General features: G+C 41.3%; 5 protein-coding genes across 11 annotated transcripts in view; 4 read left to right on the forward strand and 1 right to left on the reverse strand.

The window, feature by feature from the left end:
• Positions 1-533, forward strand: part of LOC115036126 (syncoilin) — a 3438-nt gene extending 2905 nt beyond the window's left edge. For both annotated transcript variants that reach the window (XM_029494265.1, XM_029494266.1), the window contains 2 exons: positions 5-129; positions 212-533. In XM_029494265.1, the coding sequence (XP_029350125.1) occupies positions 5-129; positions 212-257 (171 nt within the window). In that variant the 3' untranslated portion in view covers positions 258-533. The remainder of the gene's footprint in view (positions 1-4; positions 130-211) is intronic.
• Positions 534-813: 280 nt separating this feature from the next.
• LOC115036122 (histone-binding protein RBBP4) lies at positions 814-5084 on the reverse strand. The gene is made up of 11 exons (XM_029494262.1): positions 4946-5084; positions 4315-4462; positions 4090-4235; positions 3618-3791; positions 3416-3531; positions 3012-3172; positions 2780-2906; positions 2585-2662; positions 2048-2182; positions 1179-1289; positions 814-1014 (listed from the first exon to the last, which is right to left on the reverse strand). The coding sequence occupies exons 1-11, from the start codon at positions 4959-4961 to the stop codon at positions 952-954; spliced, it is 1275 nt and encodes a 424-aa protein (XP_029350122.1). The 5' UTR covers positions 4962-5084; the 3' UTR covers positions 814-951.
• Positions 5085-5596: 512 nt separating this feature from the next.
• zbtb8os (zinc finger and BTB domain containing 8 opposite strand) lies at positions 5597-7623 on the forward strand. 4 transcript variants are annotated; one of them, XM_029494276.1, is made up of 7 exons: positions 5597-5844; positions 6016-6040; positions 6144-6265; positions 6378-6460; positions 6803-6855; positions 7044-7080; positions 7207-7623. In XM_029494276.1, the coding sequence occupies exons 1-7, from the start codon at positions 5763-5765 to the stop codon at positions 7291-7293; spliced, it is 489 nt and encodes a 162-aa protein (XP_029350136.1). In that variant the 5' UTR covers positions 5597-5762; the 3' UTR covers positions 7294-7623. The 4 variants fall into 4 exon arrangements, with proteins under 4 accessions (XP_029350136.1, XP_029350137.1, XP_029350138.1 ...); XM_029494277.1 differs by having other exon boundaries at positions 6414-6460; XM_029494278.1 differs by lacking the exon at positions 6016-6040 and having other exon boundaries at positions 5597-5848.
• A 517-nt stretch (positions 7624-8140) lies between these two features.
• khdrbs1a (KH domain containing, RNA binding, signal transduction associated 1a) lies at positions 8141-13462 on the forward strand. 2 transcript variants are annotated; one of them, XR_003840370.1, is made up of 11 exons: positions 8141-8496; positions 9017-9144; positions 9558-9674; positions 9763-9909; positions 10048-10172; positions 10354-10621; positions 10759-10835; positions 10934-10995; positions 11129-11303; positions 13064-13126; positions 13201-13462. XR_003840370.1 is itself a non-coding variant. In XM_029494263.1 (9 exons), the coding sequence occupies exons 1-9, from the start codon at positions 8331-8333 to the stop codon at positions 11236-11238; spliced, it is 1200 nt and encodes a 399-aa protein (XP_029350123.1). In that variant the 5' UTR covers positions 8142-8330; the 3' UTR covers positions 11239-12401. The 2 variants fall into 2 exon arrangements, 1 of the variants encoding a protein (XP_029350123.1); XM_029494263.1 differs by lacking the exons at positions 13064-13126; positions 13201-13462 and having other exon boundaries at positions 8142-8496; positions 11129-12401.
• A 1617-nt stretch (positions 13463-15079) lies between these two features.
• On the forward strand, positions 15080-18533 carry tmem39b (transmembrane protein 39B). 2 transcript variants are annotated; one of them, XM_029494260.1, is made up of 9 exons: positions 15080-15257; positions 15837-16034; positions 16121-16343; positions 16569-16652; positions 16889-17043; positions 17203-17536; positions 17634-17821; positions 17913-18033; positions 18165-18533. In XM_029494260.1, the coding sequence occupies exons 2-9, from the start codon at positions 15904-15906 to the stop codon at positions 18396-18398; spliced, it is 1470 nt and encodes a 489-aa protein (XP_029350120.1). In that variant the 5' UTR covers positions 15080-15257; positions 15837-15903; the 3' UTR covers positions 18399-18533. The 2 variants fall into 2 exon arrangements, with proteins under 2 accessions (XP_029350120.1, XP_029350121.1); XM_029494261.1 differs by having other exon boundaries at positions 16124-16343.
• Positions 18534-18818: the final 285 nt, after the last annotated feature.

Below are 18818 nucleotides of genomic sequence, written 5' to 3' on the forward strand. Positions count from 1 at the left end.
ACAGGAGACTGTGGAAAGATTAGAAGAGACACTGAGAGAACTAGAAGTGGAGTTTGACATTCAAAGAAAATCTAAGAATGACTTGGAGGATGTCAAAAATGGCCTCTTAATGGAACTTACATTTCTGAGGTGGGCCTATTCTGATCCAATTAAATTTAACAAACTGTGAGTGTGAGGATAAAATAAGACTAACAAATGCATTATTTTACAGAGGGTGCGATGAAGCCGCTGAAGGCACTGCAGAGGAAGAGACATAATCTTTGATTTCCAGTAGATATTCTTCACTCAGCTATACACTAGACCAAGTTATGGCATTATGTTTTCATTCACTACTGATGTTCATTTACTTCTACAGACTCAAATACTTAAAATTGCTCTTTCATATAGCTGAATATTTCCCCTCCAAAATACAAAAACAGATTTAATGTAAATATTTTTATTATGAATATACTTAAGTACACAAGAGATCAAATGCAGCACAGGGAAAAAAAAAAAAAAAAAAACACATACAAATGACAACACAACCTGGAAAATCCCTACTACAAATACCAAGCAAATAAAAAGAAACCTACAGTATGTACAATTTTATTAAAAGTGGATCTCTGTAGAAATGTTTTCAGCACATCTAACCAAGAAAAATAAGAAATGAAACCATCAGAATGTAAACCTGAATGATGGACTCATCTGTGATGGTCTCGACACAAGCCAGAGTAGAGCACTGGAAGTCTGAAAAACTAAAGATCTAAAAAATCTGAGACCGAATGTATTTTAAATACCTCACAACAGGATGACAATGCAGCATTTTATTCTTCAATTTTCTACAAAATCACTGCTGCCCAAAATGTGTGTTTTTTTTTTTTTTTTTAAAGACATTACTGCTTATGAACCTGACATTGGAAATGTGATCCATTTTAATCAGGCATGTCAACTGAGGAGACATGGAGACTGGACTCATGCCTGAACCTCTGAATCTGCAGCACCCTCTGGGTCCTCATCATTGTAGATGTTTTCAGCCTGTTGGGAGAAAAATGTAGACACATTTGCGACAGCTTGTTCTGATTGTTGTAATAAATGCACTTTAACTTCCAAGCTCTCTTTGTTACTTGCTGTATTAACTGTTGATCATTTCACATTACTATACGAGGTTTGCCACCTTTGCCAAGCAACAAAGCTCTTACCATCTGCCAGACTTGCATGATGTTGTCCTCTGATACAGAACAGATGACCCATGGCTCGTTGGGGTTCCAAGAGAAATCTGATATCTTTGCTGTGTGTCCTCCATGGATGAACTAAAAACAGAGCAGGGAGGATTACTACAGAACTGTTACTTTTACACAGTTGATAATTTTTTCAGTTTTGATACCCATGTGAAGATGTCATCATTTTACAAAGCAAGAACAACGCAGGATAGTTTTATCTCTTGTCACTCCTGAGACTTAAGAACAGGGTGTTTGGTATCAGTCTGACGCTTTCATCTGATTGGCTAGCTGTTTTTTTGAGTGACAGCTGGCTAGAGCAAGCATGGGTAACTGATTGTAGCCCATTTGTACAGCGCTGAAATGAGCCAGTGATCCAAGTTTGGCTAAAATGCTCCACCATTGCAGGAAGAAGTGAACTTGCCCACATATCTCTATGTCAACATCCTCAGGAAGGTAGTTTAGTCTTGTACTGGTTTCCAAACATTCAATGGGTGTGCATTATTTCCTTAACTTTGTCTTATAGCTTGCTCAGCAACAGAATTACCACTTGGTATTGTACTGTCAATTATGTTTGAGCAGGGGGAAAAAAAAAAACAACAACAACAACAACAAAACAAAAAACAAAAAACTCGGGCCTGCTAGAGGCACAGCAGAGGGTGGTGAGTGCAGTTAAGACATTACCTTAAATAACACCTGACGATAGCTTGTTTTAATACAGTTTCTCAAAGTTGGCTTTGTGTTTTAACCCTTGGGGCACAACACAAAGCCCACAATTATATACTTTATATAATGCAGTAAACATTTTAAAAAGGGCATTTTTGCATGCGCACAACAACCAAAAAACTGACCAGCAGCTCAGGAGGGCCATCCTCAGCATCCTCTGGAGACTGTTCCTCTCCAATCTTACTGAGATCCCAGACGTTAAGCCTTCTGTCTGTTCCACTGGAGGCCAGGATGGTTTCGTTATGAGGAGACCACTGAACCTGTTGGGGCCAAAGCTTAATTTCAATCACAAAGTACTTCATATATATAAAACGAATCAGATTGAAGTGTAAAGATGGTATTTGTGGTTATAACTTGAACATTAAAAGTCACACGGGAAATTTAAGCTTTGAGTTTTATACACCATTTTCTCTTTGCAAATTTGTTCATAAGCCCACTTTACCTTGTCTTTTTGTGGCCTCACCACTGACACAATTTTTCAACAGCTTTGATCAAATACAGATCTGTTCTACACATATACAAGCATCAGCAGCATTACTTTACAAACTTTGGAATTATTTTGGAATGAAATGTTTTGACCCTGATTTGGGCCTACACCAATGACTACTCTGGGTACATTCAGTTAACATAAAGTTTGTAGCAATCAGAGGTTCACTTTGTACCTGGAAGATCTCGTCTTTGTGAGACTCAAATGAGTGCAGCTTTAGTTTCAAGTTCCTCAGGTCCCAAAGAGCCACAGTCTGAAAATAAAAGCACTTCACTTCCACTGATTCACTACATTATGCAGAGAATAAAAAAAATCATTAAGAATCATTGTGCAGCAACTTGTTGAACAGCTGTACAGAGTGCTGACCTACCTTATCGGCAGAACCAGTGGCCAGGATGAACTCACTGTAGGGATTGAAGGACAGGCAATTGACCTCAGCTGTGTGGGCATCCACTGCATGGCTGGGTTTGGAGGTGTTATTGGACCGTGTGTCCCAGCTGTACCAAAACGGACAAAGACACCATTGTTAAAAGGAGCTGAAACAGAAAAGCAATTCTCCACAGCAGTTAGTGAAAATTGGGTTCAAAATAAGATCTACTCACATCATGAGTTTCTGGTCATCAGCCACAGATCCAAAGAGTGATTCATGGAGCAAATGCCAGGAGACATCCTCCACAACAGCAGTATGGCCTGTGAAAATGGTCTTAGCATCCACAATCTTGCCCTCTTTGGGAACTGTGCTGATGTCCCACAAGCAAATAGTCTGGAATAGAGAGCAGAGGTGGGTAAGAAAATGTACTCAACAAAGATTTGGGTGTGATCGAAAATGTTTTTCACATGCCATTGCACAAAGCACAGCTAGCAAAGCAGTAAAAAAAGAGCTGTGTCTGCCCCCACAGTGTTAAAATTAAATTAACATAAAATATTGCATATAGCTGTACTTTATCATATTTAATGCAAGCAAAAGTCAACCTGATGGAGTAGAAAGGAATGACAGGTAGCTTACATGGTCATCGGAAGCACTGAGGAGACAACCACTGAGGTTTGGGTTCCAGGAGAGGCCGTAGCCTTCTTTTTGGTGGCCTCTCAGGCGCAGATCTGGGGTGCACTCTCCTGAAGGGTCTTCAATAGCAATAAAATAAATGTAACAGAAAAGTGCAGAAAAACAATTTGTCTCTTCAGCCAATGTATTTTGACTGTAATCTTACCGGGTTTGGAGGGATGCTTTGTGTAATCAAAGACCAGGACATCACTGGTGGGCGTCTTGGTGGCAATGATGCAAGGATTCTGAGGCATGTAGCGGGCCCTGTTCACTTCTCCCTCATGGTTGATCTTGATCTCAATCTCTATTTTCCCACTTACAGACCCAAAGCCTCCAAATTCTGAATTAAGGAACCAGGTATACATAAAATGGATGTTGCAAGTTTGCATGTATGTACAATTCTGTTCTACTAAGTGTGTTAAATGGGATATGGTAAATTGAATTTTACTATCTAAAATATTATTGAAACAAAAATACATACCTATATTTTCTGAAGCATTAAAGATTTCAGCAAAATTTAACTTTAATAATTCATTAAGAACCATGAGCCACAACATCCTAATATAAGAACTTAATGACAGTTTAATAGCACTGAAAACAGCAATGTTTGCATTAAAATCTCAGAAATTATCTCTCACCTCCTTTCTCGCTGTCATAGTGTGAAGCATCAAACTGGGCATCATCATTAGGGAGCTGAACACTGGCAATCACTAGGTGGTTCTGCTCATCAGAGGTGTGTGTCCCCAGAACCAGCCTGTGCACGCTGTAGTCCTTACCCTCCGGCCTGTGAATAGGAACATGACAAATACATCACCTTGAACCGTGCATTGACATGTTTCGGCGCATGTCACGGTGGGACTCACCTGGTGACATCTGGCAGCCACTGAGCTGTGAGGCTGGGCCACTCCAGGGCGTGAGTCATGACCAGGTCATAAAGGAAAGGGGTGTTCTTCTTCCAGATCTTGTACTCCTCATTGATCACCCTTTCCTCCACAGCATCGTCAAATGCAGCTGCAAAGTACAATTCCACAGCAAAACACACACACACACAAACAGTCAGAACCAAACTCCCAACTTCCCTGGACTGAACAGGGGATACTGTGATGCATTTATAGTTCACCCAAGTCTTTTTCTTTTTCTAGTTAAATCCACGTTATCAACCATCCGGGTTTATTTTGCTGATGCTAATGTTAGCACATGTAGCTGGAGTTAGCTTCGTAAATACAATATCCAAATCACTTTGTGAGGAGTGTGGGTCCCAAACAAGAGCTGAATACATGTGGAGACGTGAGTTAGCCTGTACTCGTAAACTAAAACCCCCAAATAAGTCGCCGTCCAGCAGCTAACGTTAGCTAGCAGCTAGCGGGCTGGCTGCTCTCTAACAATGAAAGGAGACGCTGGCCGGCGCGCCAACCGCCGGTCCGACCGGATTCGAACCTGGTGATACCCTGGACGGTGCACACATATAGAGGGTCACCTAAGTCAAACCCTTACCGTCTTTATCAGCCATTGCGTCGCACTAAAACCGCTATTAGTGGCTAAGACCAGTATTTTTAGAGGGAAGACCGCTATGAAGGTAGCACGAAGGATTGCAATGGCGCCAACTCCATAGAAGGTGAGCAGCCAATCAGCGCTCACCAAAGCCGACCGGAAGTCGTAAGGGAATCACATTACTACTATTACTGCATCCGGTGCGTACTGCAAGTCTCCGTCAAGTAATCATACAGATGAAAATGACATACATGATTCCAATCAGATCAATATGCATTGCGAAACCTGAATGGAATATTCCTTAGTGTTACAAACAATCTGCCTTTTCTATGTGTTTTAGGTATGTTGAACTCAGAGCAATAACATCTGAGTTTAAATGCTATAATGAAACTGCGCTTTTGCAAATTTACACAACACTGCAGAATTTCACTGTCTAAAAATGCATCTCTTCAATGACTCATATGTTTTTATGAAATATAAAAGCCAGCTGGTGACAATACAGTGACTGGATGACTGGATAAAGTCGCCGATCATAGAACCAGCAGTGTTGAAGGCACGAACGCGCAGCGTCAATCGAGAACGCTGTTTGCTCGTTCCCGTCGCCGAGAGGCATGATGGGAGTGACACTACTGCGCATTCTCCGTGGGCTGCAAAACGCGGAAGTCGACGCTTTTTCAGCGTATGTCATATGGTAGATACCCAGGAAGACTCGGAATCCAGTTCTAATAATAGACACACGACTTTAACTCCGCTGTAATAACGACGTGGCAAAGATTAGATTTGGTCAGGATTTTGAAAGTTAAACAAACCTACAGCTAAAATGGACGACCGTCAGTTAAACCTGACGGAGGCACAGAAAGCTGTCAAGTCAAAATATCCGCCAATCAACAAGAAATATGAATGTAAGTCTCAAGTTATTGGGAATAACACAAACAACTCACCTTTACTATTACTTTATTTTTGAACAGCAACAGAAGCTGTAAGTCTCCACTCTGTCACTTTCATTCTTCGAGTTATAGTATAACCCAACGAAACTGCTTTGCTCTGTGTGATCATGTTGTGTGCCTTTACAGATCTGGATCATACAGCAGATGTACAGTGAGTGGGCTTTGATATCTTTGCAAAGTGCTTTTCAGATGACATGTTTCTCTGATGGTCTTCAGTGCTTGTCGTGAACATAACAGACATTTTCTTCTCCCAGGATTCACTCCTGGGGGGATTCTCTGGAAGAAGCCTTTGAGCAGTGTGCCATGGGCATGTTTGGCTATATGACTGACACAGAGACAGTGGAACCAACTGATACCATTGAGGTGGAATCAGAGGGTGAGAGTTGCAGTTGGTATAACACAAGCCTCAGCCTTAACTATTATACCCTTTTGCAATGTCATTAAACTCTGATGAACACGTGGTCACTTTTCCCCTACTGTCTCAAAAGGTGAGGATATGGAGTCTCTTCTTTTCCATTTTCTAGATGACTGGTTGTACAAGTTTTGTGCAGATCTCTTCTTTATTCCCAGGGTGAGTGATTTGTTCAGTTGTTAGTTGTGTGATGATGGGCATATTGCCAGAACAAACAGTATTGTCACGTGGGACCCTGGTCTTTTCTGGAGTTGTTTGTTCTCCCTACATTCTCATTAGTGGCCCATGGTACAAAGTGTCAAATGGGTTAAAGTCTGTTAACTGTTCGTTTGTGCGTTGTGTGAGACTTTCTTCATGGATTTCACCTAATATCAATTTATTACAGTGTCCCAGTGTTTAGCACTAAGGTTCATCATTTCCTTAAAGAATTTAATTGATTGTTAGCTATGCAACACCTTACCAAGTAATCATGTTATTTCCTTGTTGATATTCTTTTGACAGGAAGTCAAAGTGCTGCACATAGACAGAATGCGTTTCAAGATCCGCTCCATTGGGTATGTCTTTCTGTTTTTATTGCCAGGAAGGTTCAAGATAAAGCTGTGGTCTGTGTGTAATGCTACTTTGAAAACAGCAATTAGATTATCATTAGATTTTGCTGCTGACAAATTATGTTCCCTGTCCGTCAATTTAATATTGCCCAGGTTCATAACAGAGTTATAAATGTGACAAATTTTCATTAAAGGTGGGGTGAAGAATTCTCTCTGGGGAAGCATCCACAGGTATGCCAGTGAGGGAATTAAAATAATGCCTAACAAAATAAGTACATGTAATTACAAAAATAGTAATAATAGAGAAATATGTAATTAGAGTCGTCATGTCCTTTGTTGTGATTGTTGTGATTGCAGGGAACAGAGGTGAAAGCCATCACATACTCTGCGATGCAGATCCACGATAAGGAAAAACCAGAAATATTTACCATTGTTGATATCTGATGCAACCTCCACATGGGAATCTTGCTCCTCGTTCAACAGTACTTAAATAACTACACAGCCAGTTTAATTGGCCTTTTTATACCAGGATTGCTCTTTTACTTGTACAATCTCGTTTTCTACTTCTATGGTAACTGGTAAAATAATTATCTTACAGCTCATAAATATGCCACTGATATTTCATACAAAACATTATTTCAGAAATGCTTTTGCAAATTATTTTTCAAATTTTAAGTTATTCTGATTACTTGTTGATCATTGTACATAAATCAGTATAAATAAATGCTATAAATAAACTGGTGGTATGCTTGTTACCTATAACTAAAATCTTAATTTGGATTATTATTTTCTGTCCTTCTTAGGGAAAGAGTCAGTGTGAGTGTGAATGAAGATACTATAGCAAATAGCAAATATCTTAAACAACTCACATGTCAGTTTCAACACAATAACATGAAAAAAAAAAAAAAACCTAAATTAGCTGATATTACAGTAACAATGCAGTTCTACTGAAAATATATTTCCGTTAAAGTACAAATGGGACCACAGACCAAAAGGATCAGCAGCTGATTATTGGAAATCCTACACCATGACTCCATGACTCTATACGTTGAGACATTACAGACTGAATCAAATAAAAGATGCTTATTCACTATATGGCTGCACTGATAATTGCTAGTGGGATTTTACGAGAAAGATCTAGACTACTCTGTGTGTCTAAATTGTGTATTTTTCAAAGGTGTCCCATTTCATGGCTCCACAGTTGATAGTATAAGCGGATCGGCGGACCATCTCTCCCCTCGTCTGCACCGTCTGTCTGTGTGTGGCGGTGACGTCACGGTCTCCTCCCGTCTTCCTGCGTCCCATCTCACTCAAATGCAGCTGCGCCATCTCTCCTTTGTCCGCTGACGGCAGCCGGGCGACTCTCCGCGGAAACGAACAGTCAGAGCAGCGTTTCGTCGTCGTACACTTGGCCGCAGCTTTGGGACGAAGCTAACGGAGCTAGCGGGGCTTCGTACGTTTATCGGCCGCGCTCGTGCATTATGAGCCAAGTGAATGCTAACAAGAGCAAGCCAGAGTCCCCAGTAGAGTCGAGCCCGGCGCAGAAGAAACCCAAAATGGAAGACACCAAGTACCTCCCGGAGCTGCTGGCTGAAAAAGACAGCCTGGACTCGTCGTTCACGCACGCCATGAAGCTTATTTCTGCAGGTATTGTGGTCGGTTGTTCGCTTGAGGAGCAGCACAGACAGGCGATCGTCGGCAGAATGTGGCCTAGTGTCTCTTTATTGTCCCGGCTCCGGCGGCCTGGACAATGGCGTACTGAACACGTGGATGTTAGCGATGTGGGTCAAACCCCTTTGCTCAAAACTGTGTCACACTTTGTTTGTGTTAGCGCACTACCGGGGGTGTGCTTAGGTGTGTCAAGAATGGGTCTCCCCATTCATACATGATGATGATAATACCAGGGTGGTTTAAATACATTTATATTACTGATCCAGGTTTAAATGGCAGGTAATTTGTTCTCAGTTATCGCAGTTATTGCGCAAATGCAGATAAATAGGCGCAAAAGAAACACCGACTGTGTAGTGCAGACACAGCACAAAGAAGCTTTGTTTATTGGGTTTGAAGGCTATAGGACCGAGGTGTGCCTTATCTTTGGCAAAAGCCGCAAATTTACGCGTGTGCATCTGAAAGTGCCGTGTGCTGAAAGACGTTTTCTTGCCCGCAGAGATTGAGAGGATCCAGAAAGGTGAAAATAAGAAAGAGCCAGAGAAGGAAACATATCTGGACTTGTTTGCTACCAAGAACCTCAAACTCAAAGAACGAGTACTTATTCCCACCAAGCAGTATCCAAGGGTAAGGGGCTGTTTTTGTTTCCTTTGTTTTTCTCTCAACATTACAACATTTGCTATGAACTGCAAAGGATGTCCTGGTTGACTTTGAATGGACCTAGTGGGACTGTGCTAAATTATTTTGTATGGACATTGTGTGTCTGCTAATTTAGATCTCAGTGTAAAACTGGTAATGTCTCTTTTTCAGAAGTGTCTTCTTAGTAGAAGCACCCACACTTACATTTATTGGGCAAGTCTACATCATTGTTGCTCAAAGTCTCAGTTCTTCATGAATTAATCTGCAGCCCAAGAATTCATTTTGCAACTGAGGTGTGGTGGACTTGAAATGACTGTGTGTTTGTGCTGAATTTTGCTGCTATGCTCAAGCCAAGCATCCTATTTTGTTGGAATGATGTTGGCCTGAAAATTTCCTTGCAGGTAAACTTTGTTGGTAAGCTTTTGGGACCCCAGGGTAGCACAATCAAGCGACTCCAGGAAGACACTGGTGCAAAAATTTCAGTTCTGGGTAAAGGCTCCATGAGGGACAAGACCAAGGTATGTGTGTTTGCCACTGCGCTGTTGGTAAGAAGTTACCCTGTATTACTGATGCCAATCACCATTTGCTTTTTAATATCTTTGTTAGGAGGAAGAGCTCAGGAAGGGTGGTGAGGCTAAATATGCTCACCTGGCCATGGAGCTGCATGTGTTTATTGAAGTGACAGCACCGATCCCAGAAGCCTATCTGCGCATGGCTCATGCCATGGAGGAAGTCAAGAAGTTCCTCATTCCAGTATGTGTCCAAGAGCAACCCTTACATACAGCTACAGGAATATTTTGTACATTCTAAACTTTTCAGCTGTACAGGCCGTTCTCTAGCTAGCCCAGGCGAATGCTGTGCAGAACTGAACTGTTCTGGTCTCATCTGTAGGAACCTGGAGAGCATGACCCATACATGGATCCTCACTTCTTGAATGGGTCCCAGGATGGTCCAGGCAGGGGTCGAGGTGGACACTTAGGTAGAGGCAGAGGTGGGCCTCCTGGTGGAGGGCCAAGGTAGGAGCTTCTTTCATGCTGATAGCATCATGTCATTTCTGCCCTAGCACATTTCGGTGCATCATATAGCAACACAACAAAATCTCATGCAGCTACAAGAAAGTGCTCAAACATACAATAGCTTCTTTGTACTTAAGTTTTCAGTTCAGTCACATTTTGCCAACTGCATATCTTTCCACAGGGGACGAGGAATGCCACGTGGGGGTCCCAGAGGAGCCATGCGTGGTGGAGCTCCACGAGGAGGACTAGGACGGGGAAGCGCTCCAAGAGGTGCACCCTCTGGTAGGGGTGGTCTACCTTCTGCTCCTACCAGAGGAGGCTCAGCTCCCCGCTCTAGACCCCCTGCAGCTGGGGCACCAAGAATGCTCCCCTCCTCAGCCATGTCCCACCAGCAACACCAAGTTCCTCCATCAGCGTCACAGCCTAAGCCTGATTCCTATGAAGACTATGTAAGCTTCTTGAATCCTTCATATTTAGATCACACAACTGAACATGAACTTGTCAAATTTTCAAATGCACCATGTGTTGATAGCTGTTGTCAAAATAGTTGACTTTCATGACCTTACCTGCTTTGGTTTACTTCCAGCCACCATATGAAGAATCCTATGCAGAACCTGCATATGAAGGATATGATAGTTATTATAGTCAGCAATCTGCACCTGCGTAAGTCAAAATAATTTTTGGTGCAGCTTTTCCTTGGTTTTACTTACCTTCAATTGGAAGTGCATTGTACTCATGCCAATTTTGCTACATACCCTCAGGGATACTGAATACTACGACTATGGACACGGGGAGGCCCAGGACCCATCATATGAGCCTTATGGTAAGTTTTCAAATTTGGCATCTATTTGCTTTTTTTGCCTAACAAAACACATTGAACAAGACTGCAACTTCTGTCTTCAACACACTCATATGTTTTTGTTTGCCCCGGCCCCTTTCTTTGTTTATGTATGCAGCTCAAGATGACTGGGACAACTCATGGTCCAACTCAGGAGCTGGAGGCAAAGCTCCCCCATCCAGACAGTCGAAGGGCTCATACAGAGAGCATCCATATGGAAGATACTGAACGACTACTGGTAGAGAGTTGCTGTGGCAACTGTCTCCGATTGTAACTCACTTAACTTTTCAAAAGTAATTTCTCTCTTTTGTTCCGTTTTTATTATGCTTTATTTTATTTTTTAAACTCGGTAGAGATTTTTTGTTGGATGTATCGTATAGTGCCAGGGACAAAACACAAAATTTTTTCAATGTTTATCTGTTTCTATTTAATGATTGTGTCAGTTGCGTAGTTGGCAGTTAAGGTCTTAGTCACATAAACCAGGGACAAGTCTCAGATTAGTGCTGTTTGGGTTTTTCTTTCTTTCTTCAATTTTTTCCTTCACTCAACAGTGACTGTGGCGATAAAATCTTTCCACATAGACTGCATTTCAAAAGTCCTTCTTGACTGGACAAAAATGTTTCATAATGCCTAATGTAACTTAACGATAACAAGAATAGATTTAGTTGCAAACTCAAATATATCCCTGAGCCGTTTTATTTAAAAGTCTTACTATATATTTGTTTATACCCCAATACAAATCTCGTGTTGTGTGAAGTTATAGGAGCTCCTAAAACTAATTACACTATTGAATTACATTTGACAAAAAAAGCCTCTATTTTTCCCAGTCTTTACAATTCGTATGTTATGCTGTCTTGCAAAATCATCGTTAATGATAGATTAACTCTTGTTAAGCTTGAAGGGTTAACAATCCTTACTGTGTGTAAGGAAGGCTCCAGCCAACTCAATATTTTGTACATAACCTTAGTTCAACTGTGTATGCTTTAAGCCGTGCCGTCTCCAAAATGCATAATGCTTGTGTACCTTGGGCTAAATAGGATCCTAAATATATCCCAAAATGTTTTTCTGCAGTGCGTGTTTCAATAAAGTTTCTAGTTTCTTTTTAATCAATCTAAACATGGTATTTTGCCTTTGTTGTACCAAAGGAATGCCTTCAGTTTGTGAAAGTGGTCCTCAGTGGTCTCAACGCCGAATAAGCTGTATGTATACACGTCAGCCTGATTTAAAAGAAAAGAGACAAAAAAAAGCAGTGTTTGCCAGTGAGCTTATGTTTCAAAACCTAACTAAAAGACACTTGTGATATCAAAAAAAAAAGAAAAATAAATAAAGCTCATCATTCTTTGAGGTAATGTGCTGCCAAATACGTGTTTTACTTGACAATGATATAGTGCTTGAATATGTATTGTCATTATTAACCTTTAGTTAGTATATCTCTTCAAGCTCTCAAGAGAGCAGTGCATCTTCAGCCACTTGAAATAACTGAATTTCAACAGTATTTCAAATCAAGCTTGCAGGGATCTTACTTGACTTTGATGCAAAGTCATGCGGGCTGGTTTTTATAAAAGAAAAAAATCGCAGTGGAGAGGATTCTAAAAGCCTAAAGATCGCCACAAGAAGGTAAAACTAACCCCAACACTCATTTGTTAGATCTTTGTTTTGTTTTCTGTGCAAAACATCCAAGTAATGCAAGTCATCGAAAGCATCAAAAACATTGAAGTACAAAATTATGCTATCAGTAATTATTCCGAGCAAAATAAGCCTTACAAAACAATCAGAAATGGTTGTGATGCAACTCTTGCTCAAATAAAAACCAATAATGGTCCATTCATTTCACTTAATACTTACCAATTCCATCTTGATTATTTCTGTAGAATGTAGCATAATGAAAATTAGTAGTTGCACTTATGGCGTTAAAATATCCCATTGGTGAACAAAACCCCTTCAGCTTGAGTTGCATGATACTTGTAGTGTAAGATTAGTCATGCATGTGACTCGTCCATTGTATGTATGTATGTATGTGTGTCCAAAATCTCATTTCTCTTTCTCTTCTTAGGTTGTGAGACAACTCTGTAGGTTCACTTGACACATACCTGACCACCATACCTGACCTTTTAAGGTTAGTTGTAAAGCAAGTGCAGATGATTAGCCTTGAATTTTGCTATTAAGCTAACTGAAATCTTCTCCCAACAGGGTAGTTGAAATTGCGTGGAAAGAGCAGAGGCAATGGTGTCTCTGAAATTGATCCGTCTGAACTAACCACCACCTGTCAAGTCTGATACCTCAGCTTTACCTGGTTTTTGAACTTCAACACGTGTGTATGATTTTGTGTATGATATTTTGTATGATGTTATGAAATGTTATATTTTTTTTATATATATATGTGTTGAAAATTAAGTTTTTATACTGAAGACAGCTGTCTCATTTGGAGAGAATAAAAATGTTTACATTTTAACCTTGTTTTTTTTTTTTGTTTTGTTTTGTTTTTTTTTTTTTCCCCCATGTGACAGTTATGTCTTCACACGTGATCAAATCACTGATTTGTGTATTTTTAGTAACTGATGTGCAAAGGTTTCAAAGTGGATGGAGGGTAAATATAACCACTTGTAACTCTGATCTCATAGCAGTTGGATGCTTTAAACTTACTCCTACTACCTGGCACATTTCTTCAGTCCCTTCGGGGGGAACGCTGGTCCAGAAGTTCCCACCTTGAGTGCCGATATGCTGTTACACAATCTGCCACTTGTTGGGAAAATCAATGAACATTTATCAACTGGCTCAGTTGCCATCAGAAGCTACGCCACACTGTCTACTGATCTTGTACATGGTCTTAGCTTTTAAGACTATTTATGCTCACACTTTAACAAACTAAAAGACAGCATCTTCTTGTGCAGATAATGCTACCATTTAATCGTTCCTCCCACTGAACAACCCTGATTTAGAGTCTCAGTTCATTGACCTGATTGGTCATCTCCAACTTTTATAATCTTGAAAGATTAGAGACAAACTTCCAGTCTGTACAACAGCCAGCTGCTACTGGTCTTACAACATCCTCGTGGGATCAAAGATGTCTTCAAGTCCAGAGATAAAATTCCTATGTTAATGCCCTGATTAATGTACTCTTTTCCTTTGCCCAAAGAATGTAATCTTTTTCATTTGTACCTCCTTTATTTTTAGTTTTTTTGTTTGTTCACTTGCAAAGTACTAAGTAGTTGCCAAAGTGTATTTGTGTTAACTCTGTGCAGAGATGGTATCTCCTTTTCCTTTTGCAGTTTGTTGCATTTGGAGTTATTTTTCACTTCCCACATACAATAATAAATGTTTTCAATGCTATACTGCTTGTACACCCAGGATAAACACAGAATACATAATTTTCCACAATGCACTGTACATCCTTAGATAGATGTAGATTAGACATACAGCCAGTCTTCTCAAATTTGTGGCCCAAAACAAATGTGAGAATGTACAAACTTCACAATCCACGTTTTTAGGTGATACATTTAGAAGTCATACTTTTGCCAAATGAAAGCAAAAGATTGAACTGATTACTTTTAGACATATTTATTTGATCACCTATTTCAAGCAACATTAAAAAGCAATGTACTTTCGTAGTGTTGATCCTGAAGCTAAAGCATGCTTCGCTTGATGGCTGGCAGAAATAGAAAGTGTGCTAAAACTTTGATTGGCCTGTTGCCATTAATCCGACCATTCTGGTCCTAAAATTTAACAAGGCAGTGCGGAAGTTCACATGTGGATATATGCTTTTTGTTTGCAGCTGAAAAAACCAAAAAAGTTCGCGATAATTCTTATGCAACAACCCCAGGAGAGACACTAGCTCCCGTCAACAAGTAACCTTATGGATTCTGAAAGCCTAAACATTTAAATTGTGCACCCAATCCATTTGTATACACTGCAAGCAACACGATATATCCAGATGCGCTAATGAGACTGTAGAAGACAACATGTAATGATCGTGCATTTGCGTTGCGAAGAAACTTCCAGCGTGAGTGTGTAATGTGGAACAGCACCTTCACCCCCCCTGTGCCTTTAAATCACTCTCCTCCCACGGCTCTCCCAACACATCCGCGCCCCCGCCGACCAGCGGCCAGTCTCACATCAACAATGACTGTCCGTGCTGATATCGGTGGGAAACGCGCTCGCCTTTTAACGAATATCCTGAAGATTTATTGCGTCTGAGCTCGTTTCTGCGCGGCAGAGCAGCACCTGGCAGACCTCGGCCGCTGCTGCTGGTAAGTTAGCATTACTCGTCCAGCCAGTTCGGTCGGTGGGCAGCTAGCAAATCAAGCTAGCTATCTAGCTAGGCAGAGAGATTGAGCCTAGGCCTCGATCTTTGTATTTATTGAAGCATGGTTTTAGCGGGCACACTGAAGTCCGCCCCTCGTTGTGTGGCTCAATGCTGTTTTCCCTACAGCCCCCCGTCGCTAAAACAATCGGCCCTTGGATGATATTTGACCCGGGAAGTGGGGAAAAGAAGCTAGCTTCAGATGTCAGCTTCCGTAAAACTTGAAGCAAATGAACGGTTGCTAAGCAGCTAACGCAGCTTGGGTCGGCGGTTAAAGTGTGTGCTGCACGTCAGTTAAGGTCACCGCAGGTCTTTTACACGGTTTGTTTTCTGTTGGCTGCAAAAAGGGACGTTTTTCACCTTGTTCTTGCTGTGGCTCTGTGTCAGATCCAGACACTGACCACGTCCTTGATGTTGTGACGGGAACCCACATGATACATGCCACAACTTGATTAAAGTTATTATCGCCATTACTTCATTAGTGTCACATGTTTGTCCGTCTGACGTGCCCCTTTCTTTTGAACAGGTACAGAGGAGAGAGATCACAGAAATAGACACCAAGCAGAGAGAAGTGAGCCGTGGGTGTGTCTGTAATGGCTGGTGGAAGGAGAGGGGCAAACCGTACCACGTACTGCAGACCTCCACTAAGCAATGAGCCAGGCTCAGTCAGCAATGGCAACCACTCCACCAGCTCCCCTGTCACGGGGGTGCGATCTCGTACGAGGTACGTCAGGCCTTGGAGAGCACTGCTCAACATTAAACTCATTTGGATTGTGTCATGATGAAAATGTGAGCTGTCTCTTTTGCCAGCAGGAATGGGTCGGGAACATGCATGTCCAGCCCCCCGCTGGCTGCCCAGACGGTGGTTCCTCTGAAGCACTGCAAGATCCCAGAGTTATCTGTGGATCGCAATGTGCTGTTTGAGCTCCATCTTTTCTTCTGCCACCTCATTGCCCTCTTTGTTCACTATGTCAACATCTACAAGACTGTATGGTGGTACCCCCCGTCACACCCTCCCTCACACACATCATTGGTGAGTCTTCACTATTCAGGTTTAGACCGTTGTTGTTACATGTAGAATCATTAGATGGTTATGGCTTCTTCGGTATTACTTTTTTTTATGTTATTGTATATGTCTTGTTGTCACAGCGGTTCTTAGGGGAGTGTTGCCATACAAATGTCAGCCAAATAAAGTGTGACCAAATAAAATATGCCAGGAGTAGAAGCAGTAACACTGGGTCAATTTTACAATTTACAGAATTTCCACCTTATTGATTATAACATGCTGGTGTTCACGATCATCATACTGGCAAGGAGGTTAATTGCAGCAATTGTCAAAGAGGTAAGTATAGTATATCTGACTTCAACCATTGCGATCTTTTTTCCACTTAGATCAATGATGCTTTACTGACTGAATGAATTCTATAAAGTTTTGATGCCAATATTAGTCCAATTTCTGTTATTCTGTTACTAAAAAAAAGTTTACAAACCCACATAATCAACTCTGCCTCCAGAGATTCTTAGAAAACCCTGCAACATTTTCATTTTGCTGTCTCACCCACCTCTTCTCTTCTCCAGGCATCACAGAGTGGGAAACTCTCCTTCCCACACTCGATCTTTTTAGTGATGGCTCGCTTTGCTGTGCTAACTCTGACAGGCTGGAGCTTGTGCCGCTCCCTTATTTATCTCTTCAGAACTTATTCTGTCCTCAGCCTGCTCTTCCTCTGCTACCCGTAAGTATGATGAGACAATACACTTAGCTCATGTAGTATTTATGTTTTGGCAGTAGGCTACTACTCTGATGATAGTGATGTTATTACATCTGCAGTGTCTCCTACATGAATTTGCCCCAGGTCCAGATGAAATTAAATCAAAGACATTGTATCCTGCAGGTTTGGGATGTATATTCCGTTCTTCCGGCTCAACTGTGACTTCCGGAGAGTAGGTCCGCTCTCACCCATTGATAGCATCGGCTCAAAAGAGGTGGGCGGCGTGGGCCGGGGCAGGGACTACCTGACTGTGCTGAAAGAGACGTGGAAGCAGCACACCAGCCAGCTATATGGTGTTCAGGCCATGCCAACACATGCATGCTGCCTCTCCCCAGACCTCATCCGCAAAGAGGTGGAATATCTGAAGATGGACTTCAACTGGAGGATGAAGGAAGTGCTGGTCAGCTCAATGCTCAGTGCTTACTATGTGGCCTTTGTACCCGTTTGGTTTGTCAAGGTAAGCAAGTGTTAGACTTTTCAAAGCATTAACCATTTAATATGCTTAAATAAGACTTTTCAAAATCCTAACATCTCACTACCTGATTAACCTTCAGAGCACTCAGTATGTGGACAAGCGTTGGTCTTGTGAGCTATTCATCCTGGTGTCAGTCAGTACATCCGTCATCCTTATGAGGCACTTGTTGCCACCTCGATACTGTGACCTTCTCCACAAAGCTGCAGCTCATCTGGGCTGCTGGCAGAAAGTGGACCCCTCACTGTGCTCCAATGTCCTTCAGCACATGTACGTATTGTGAATTGTTTATTGATGCACTCATGGTACAGTTGGATTAAATTTTTGTCAATTTCTAATCTGGCTCTGCCACGTCTTTTAGCTGGACAGAGGAGTACATGTGGCCACAAGGAGTCCTGGTCAAGCATAATAAGAATGTCTACAAGGCCATGGGCCACTATAATGTCGCAGTTCCATCAGATGTGTCACATTATCGCTTCTATGTGAGTATAACTAATAGATCAGGAAGCTCGTTTTCAGTATTTGTTTTATCATTTAGTAAAATGTTGGTAGCTGTCATAAGAGCCAGCAGTGTGCATAGACTGAAAACAATCTCTCTTTTTCTATCCTTTAGTTCTTCTTCAACAGGCCTTTACGAATTCTCAACATACTCATCATCCTGGAAGGTGCAATGATATTCTACCAGCTCTACTCACTGATATGCTCAGAAAAGTGGCATCAAACAATATCACTGGCTCTGATTCTCTTCAGCAACTACTATGCCTTCTTCAAGCTTCTCCGAGACAGAATAGTCCTAGGAAAGGCATATTCGTACTCAAACAGCTCATCAGAACAGAAAGTCAGTTAGATGTAAATTATTGTTGGTCACATTCACTTTGGAACAAAACAAAGATGCCTAAGAGCTCTGTATTTTATAAATTGCATTTTGTGTCACATTTTTGTTCTCTTCTGCCATAATTAAAAAGAAATATTTTTGTATTACTTTAAAGATTTGTAGGAGTTTTTGTTCTATGCTGCCAAGTGTCATTTCAGTTAATAGTTACCAGAGAAAATATATATAAATGTCGGTATTTTAAGAAATGTTTATTTTTTTTCTTTTTTTGTAACGGTATCTTGGAACTGAATTTTAATTATGATTTTACCCAACACTTCAACAGAACACTGCCACATTTTCCTACAAGTTGTGTGAAATCCAAGCAGCCAATGAGCACATTGAACTTTTTCGCGGTTGCACCGGCCCTCAGAGAAACGGTGAACTGGTTTTATG

This window comes from Echeneis naucrates, chromosome 22, assembly GCF_900963305.1.
Source record: "Echeneis naucrates chromosome 22, fEcheNa1.1, whole genome shotgun sequence".
Classification (NCBI taxonomy): Eukaryota; Metazoa; Chordata; class Actinopteri; order Carangiformes; family Echeneidae; genus Echeneis; species Echeneis naucrates.

Coding starts and splice junctions, on each gene's coding strand:
- tmem39b (XM_029494260.1), top strand. CDS start 15,904: ATGGCTGGTGGAAGGAGAGGGGCAAACCGTACCACGTACTGCAGACCT. Junction 17,044..17,202: donor CTGCTCTTCCTCTGCTACCC/GTAAGTATGATG, acceptor TGTATCCTGCAG/GTTTGGGATGTATATTCCGT. Junction 17,822..17,912: donor TCCAATGTCCTTCAGCACAT/GTACGTATTGTG, acceptor CACGTCTTTTAG/CTGGACAGAGGAGTACATGT.
- khdrbs1a (XM_029494263.1), top strand. CDS start 8,331: ATGAGCCAAGTGAATGCTAACAAGAGCAAGCCAGAGTCCCCAGTAGAG. Junction 8,497..9,016: donor CATGAAGCTTATTTCTGCAG/GTATTGTGGTCG, acceptor TCTTGCCCGCAG/AGATTGAGAGGATCCAGAAA. Junction 9,910..10,047: donor TCAAGAAGTTCCTCATTCCA/GTATGTGTCCAA, acceptor TCTCATCTGTAG/GAACCTGGAGAGCATGACCC.
- zbtb8os (XM_029494276.1), top strand. CDS start 5,763: ATGGACGACCGTCAGTTAAACCTGACGGAGGCACAGAAAGCTGTCAAG. Junction 6,041..6,143: donor GATCATACAGCAGATGTACA/GTGAGTGGGCTT, acceptor TTCTTCTCCCAG/GATTCACTCCTGGGGGGATT. Junction 6,461..6,802: donor ATCTCTTCTTTATTCCCAGG/GTGAGTGATTTG, acceptor TTCTTTTGACAG/GAAGTCAAAGTGCTGCACAT.
- LOC115036122 (XM_029494262.1), bottom strand. Junction 2,663..2,779: donor CCACTGGTTCTGCCGATAAG/GTAGGTCAGCAC, acceptor TTTTATTTTCAG/ACTGTGGCTCTTTGGGACCT. Junction 1,290..2,047: donor ATGGCCCTCCTGAGCTGCTG/GTCAGTTTTTTG, acceptor CTCTGTTTTTAG/TTCATCCATGGAGGACACAC.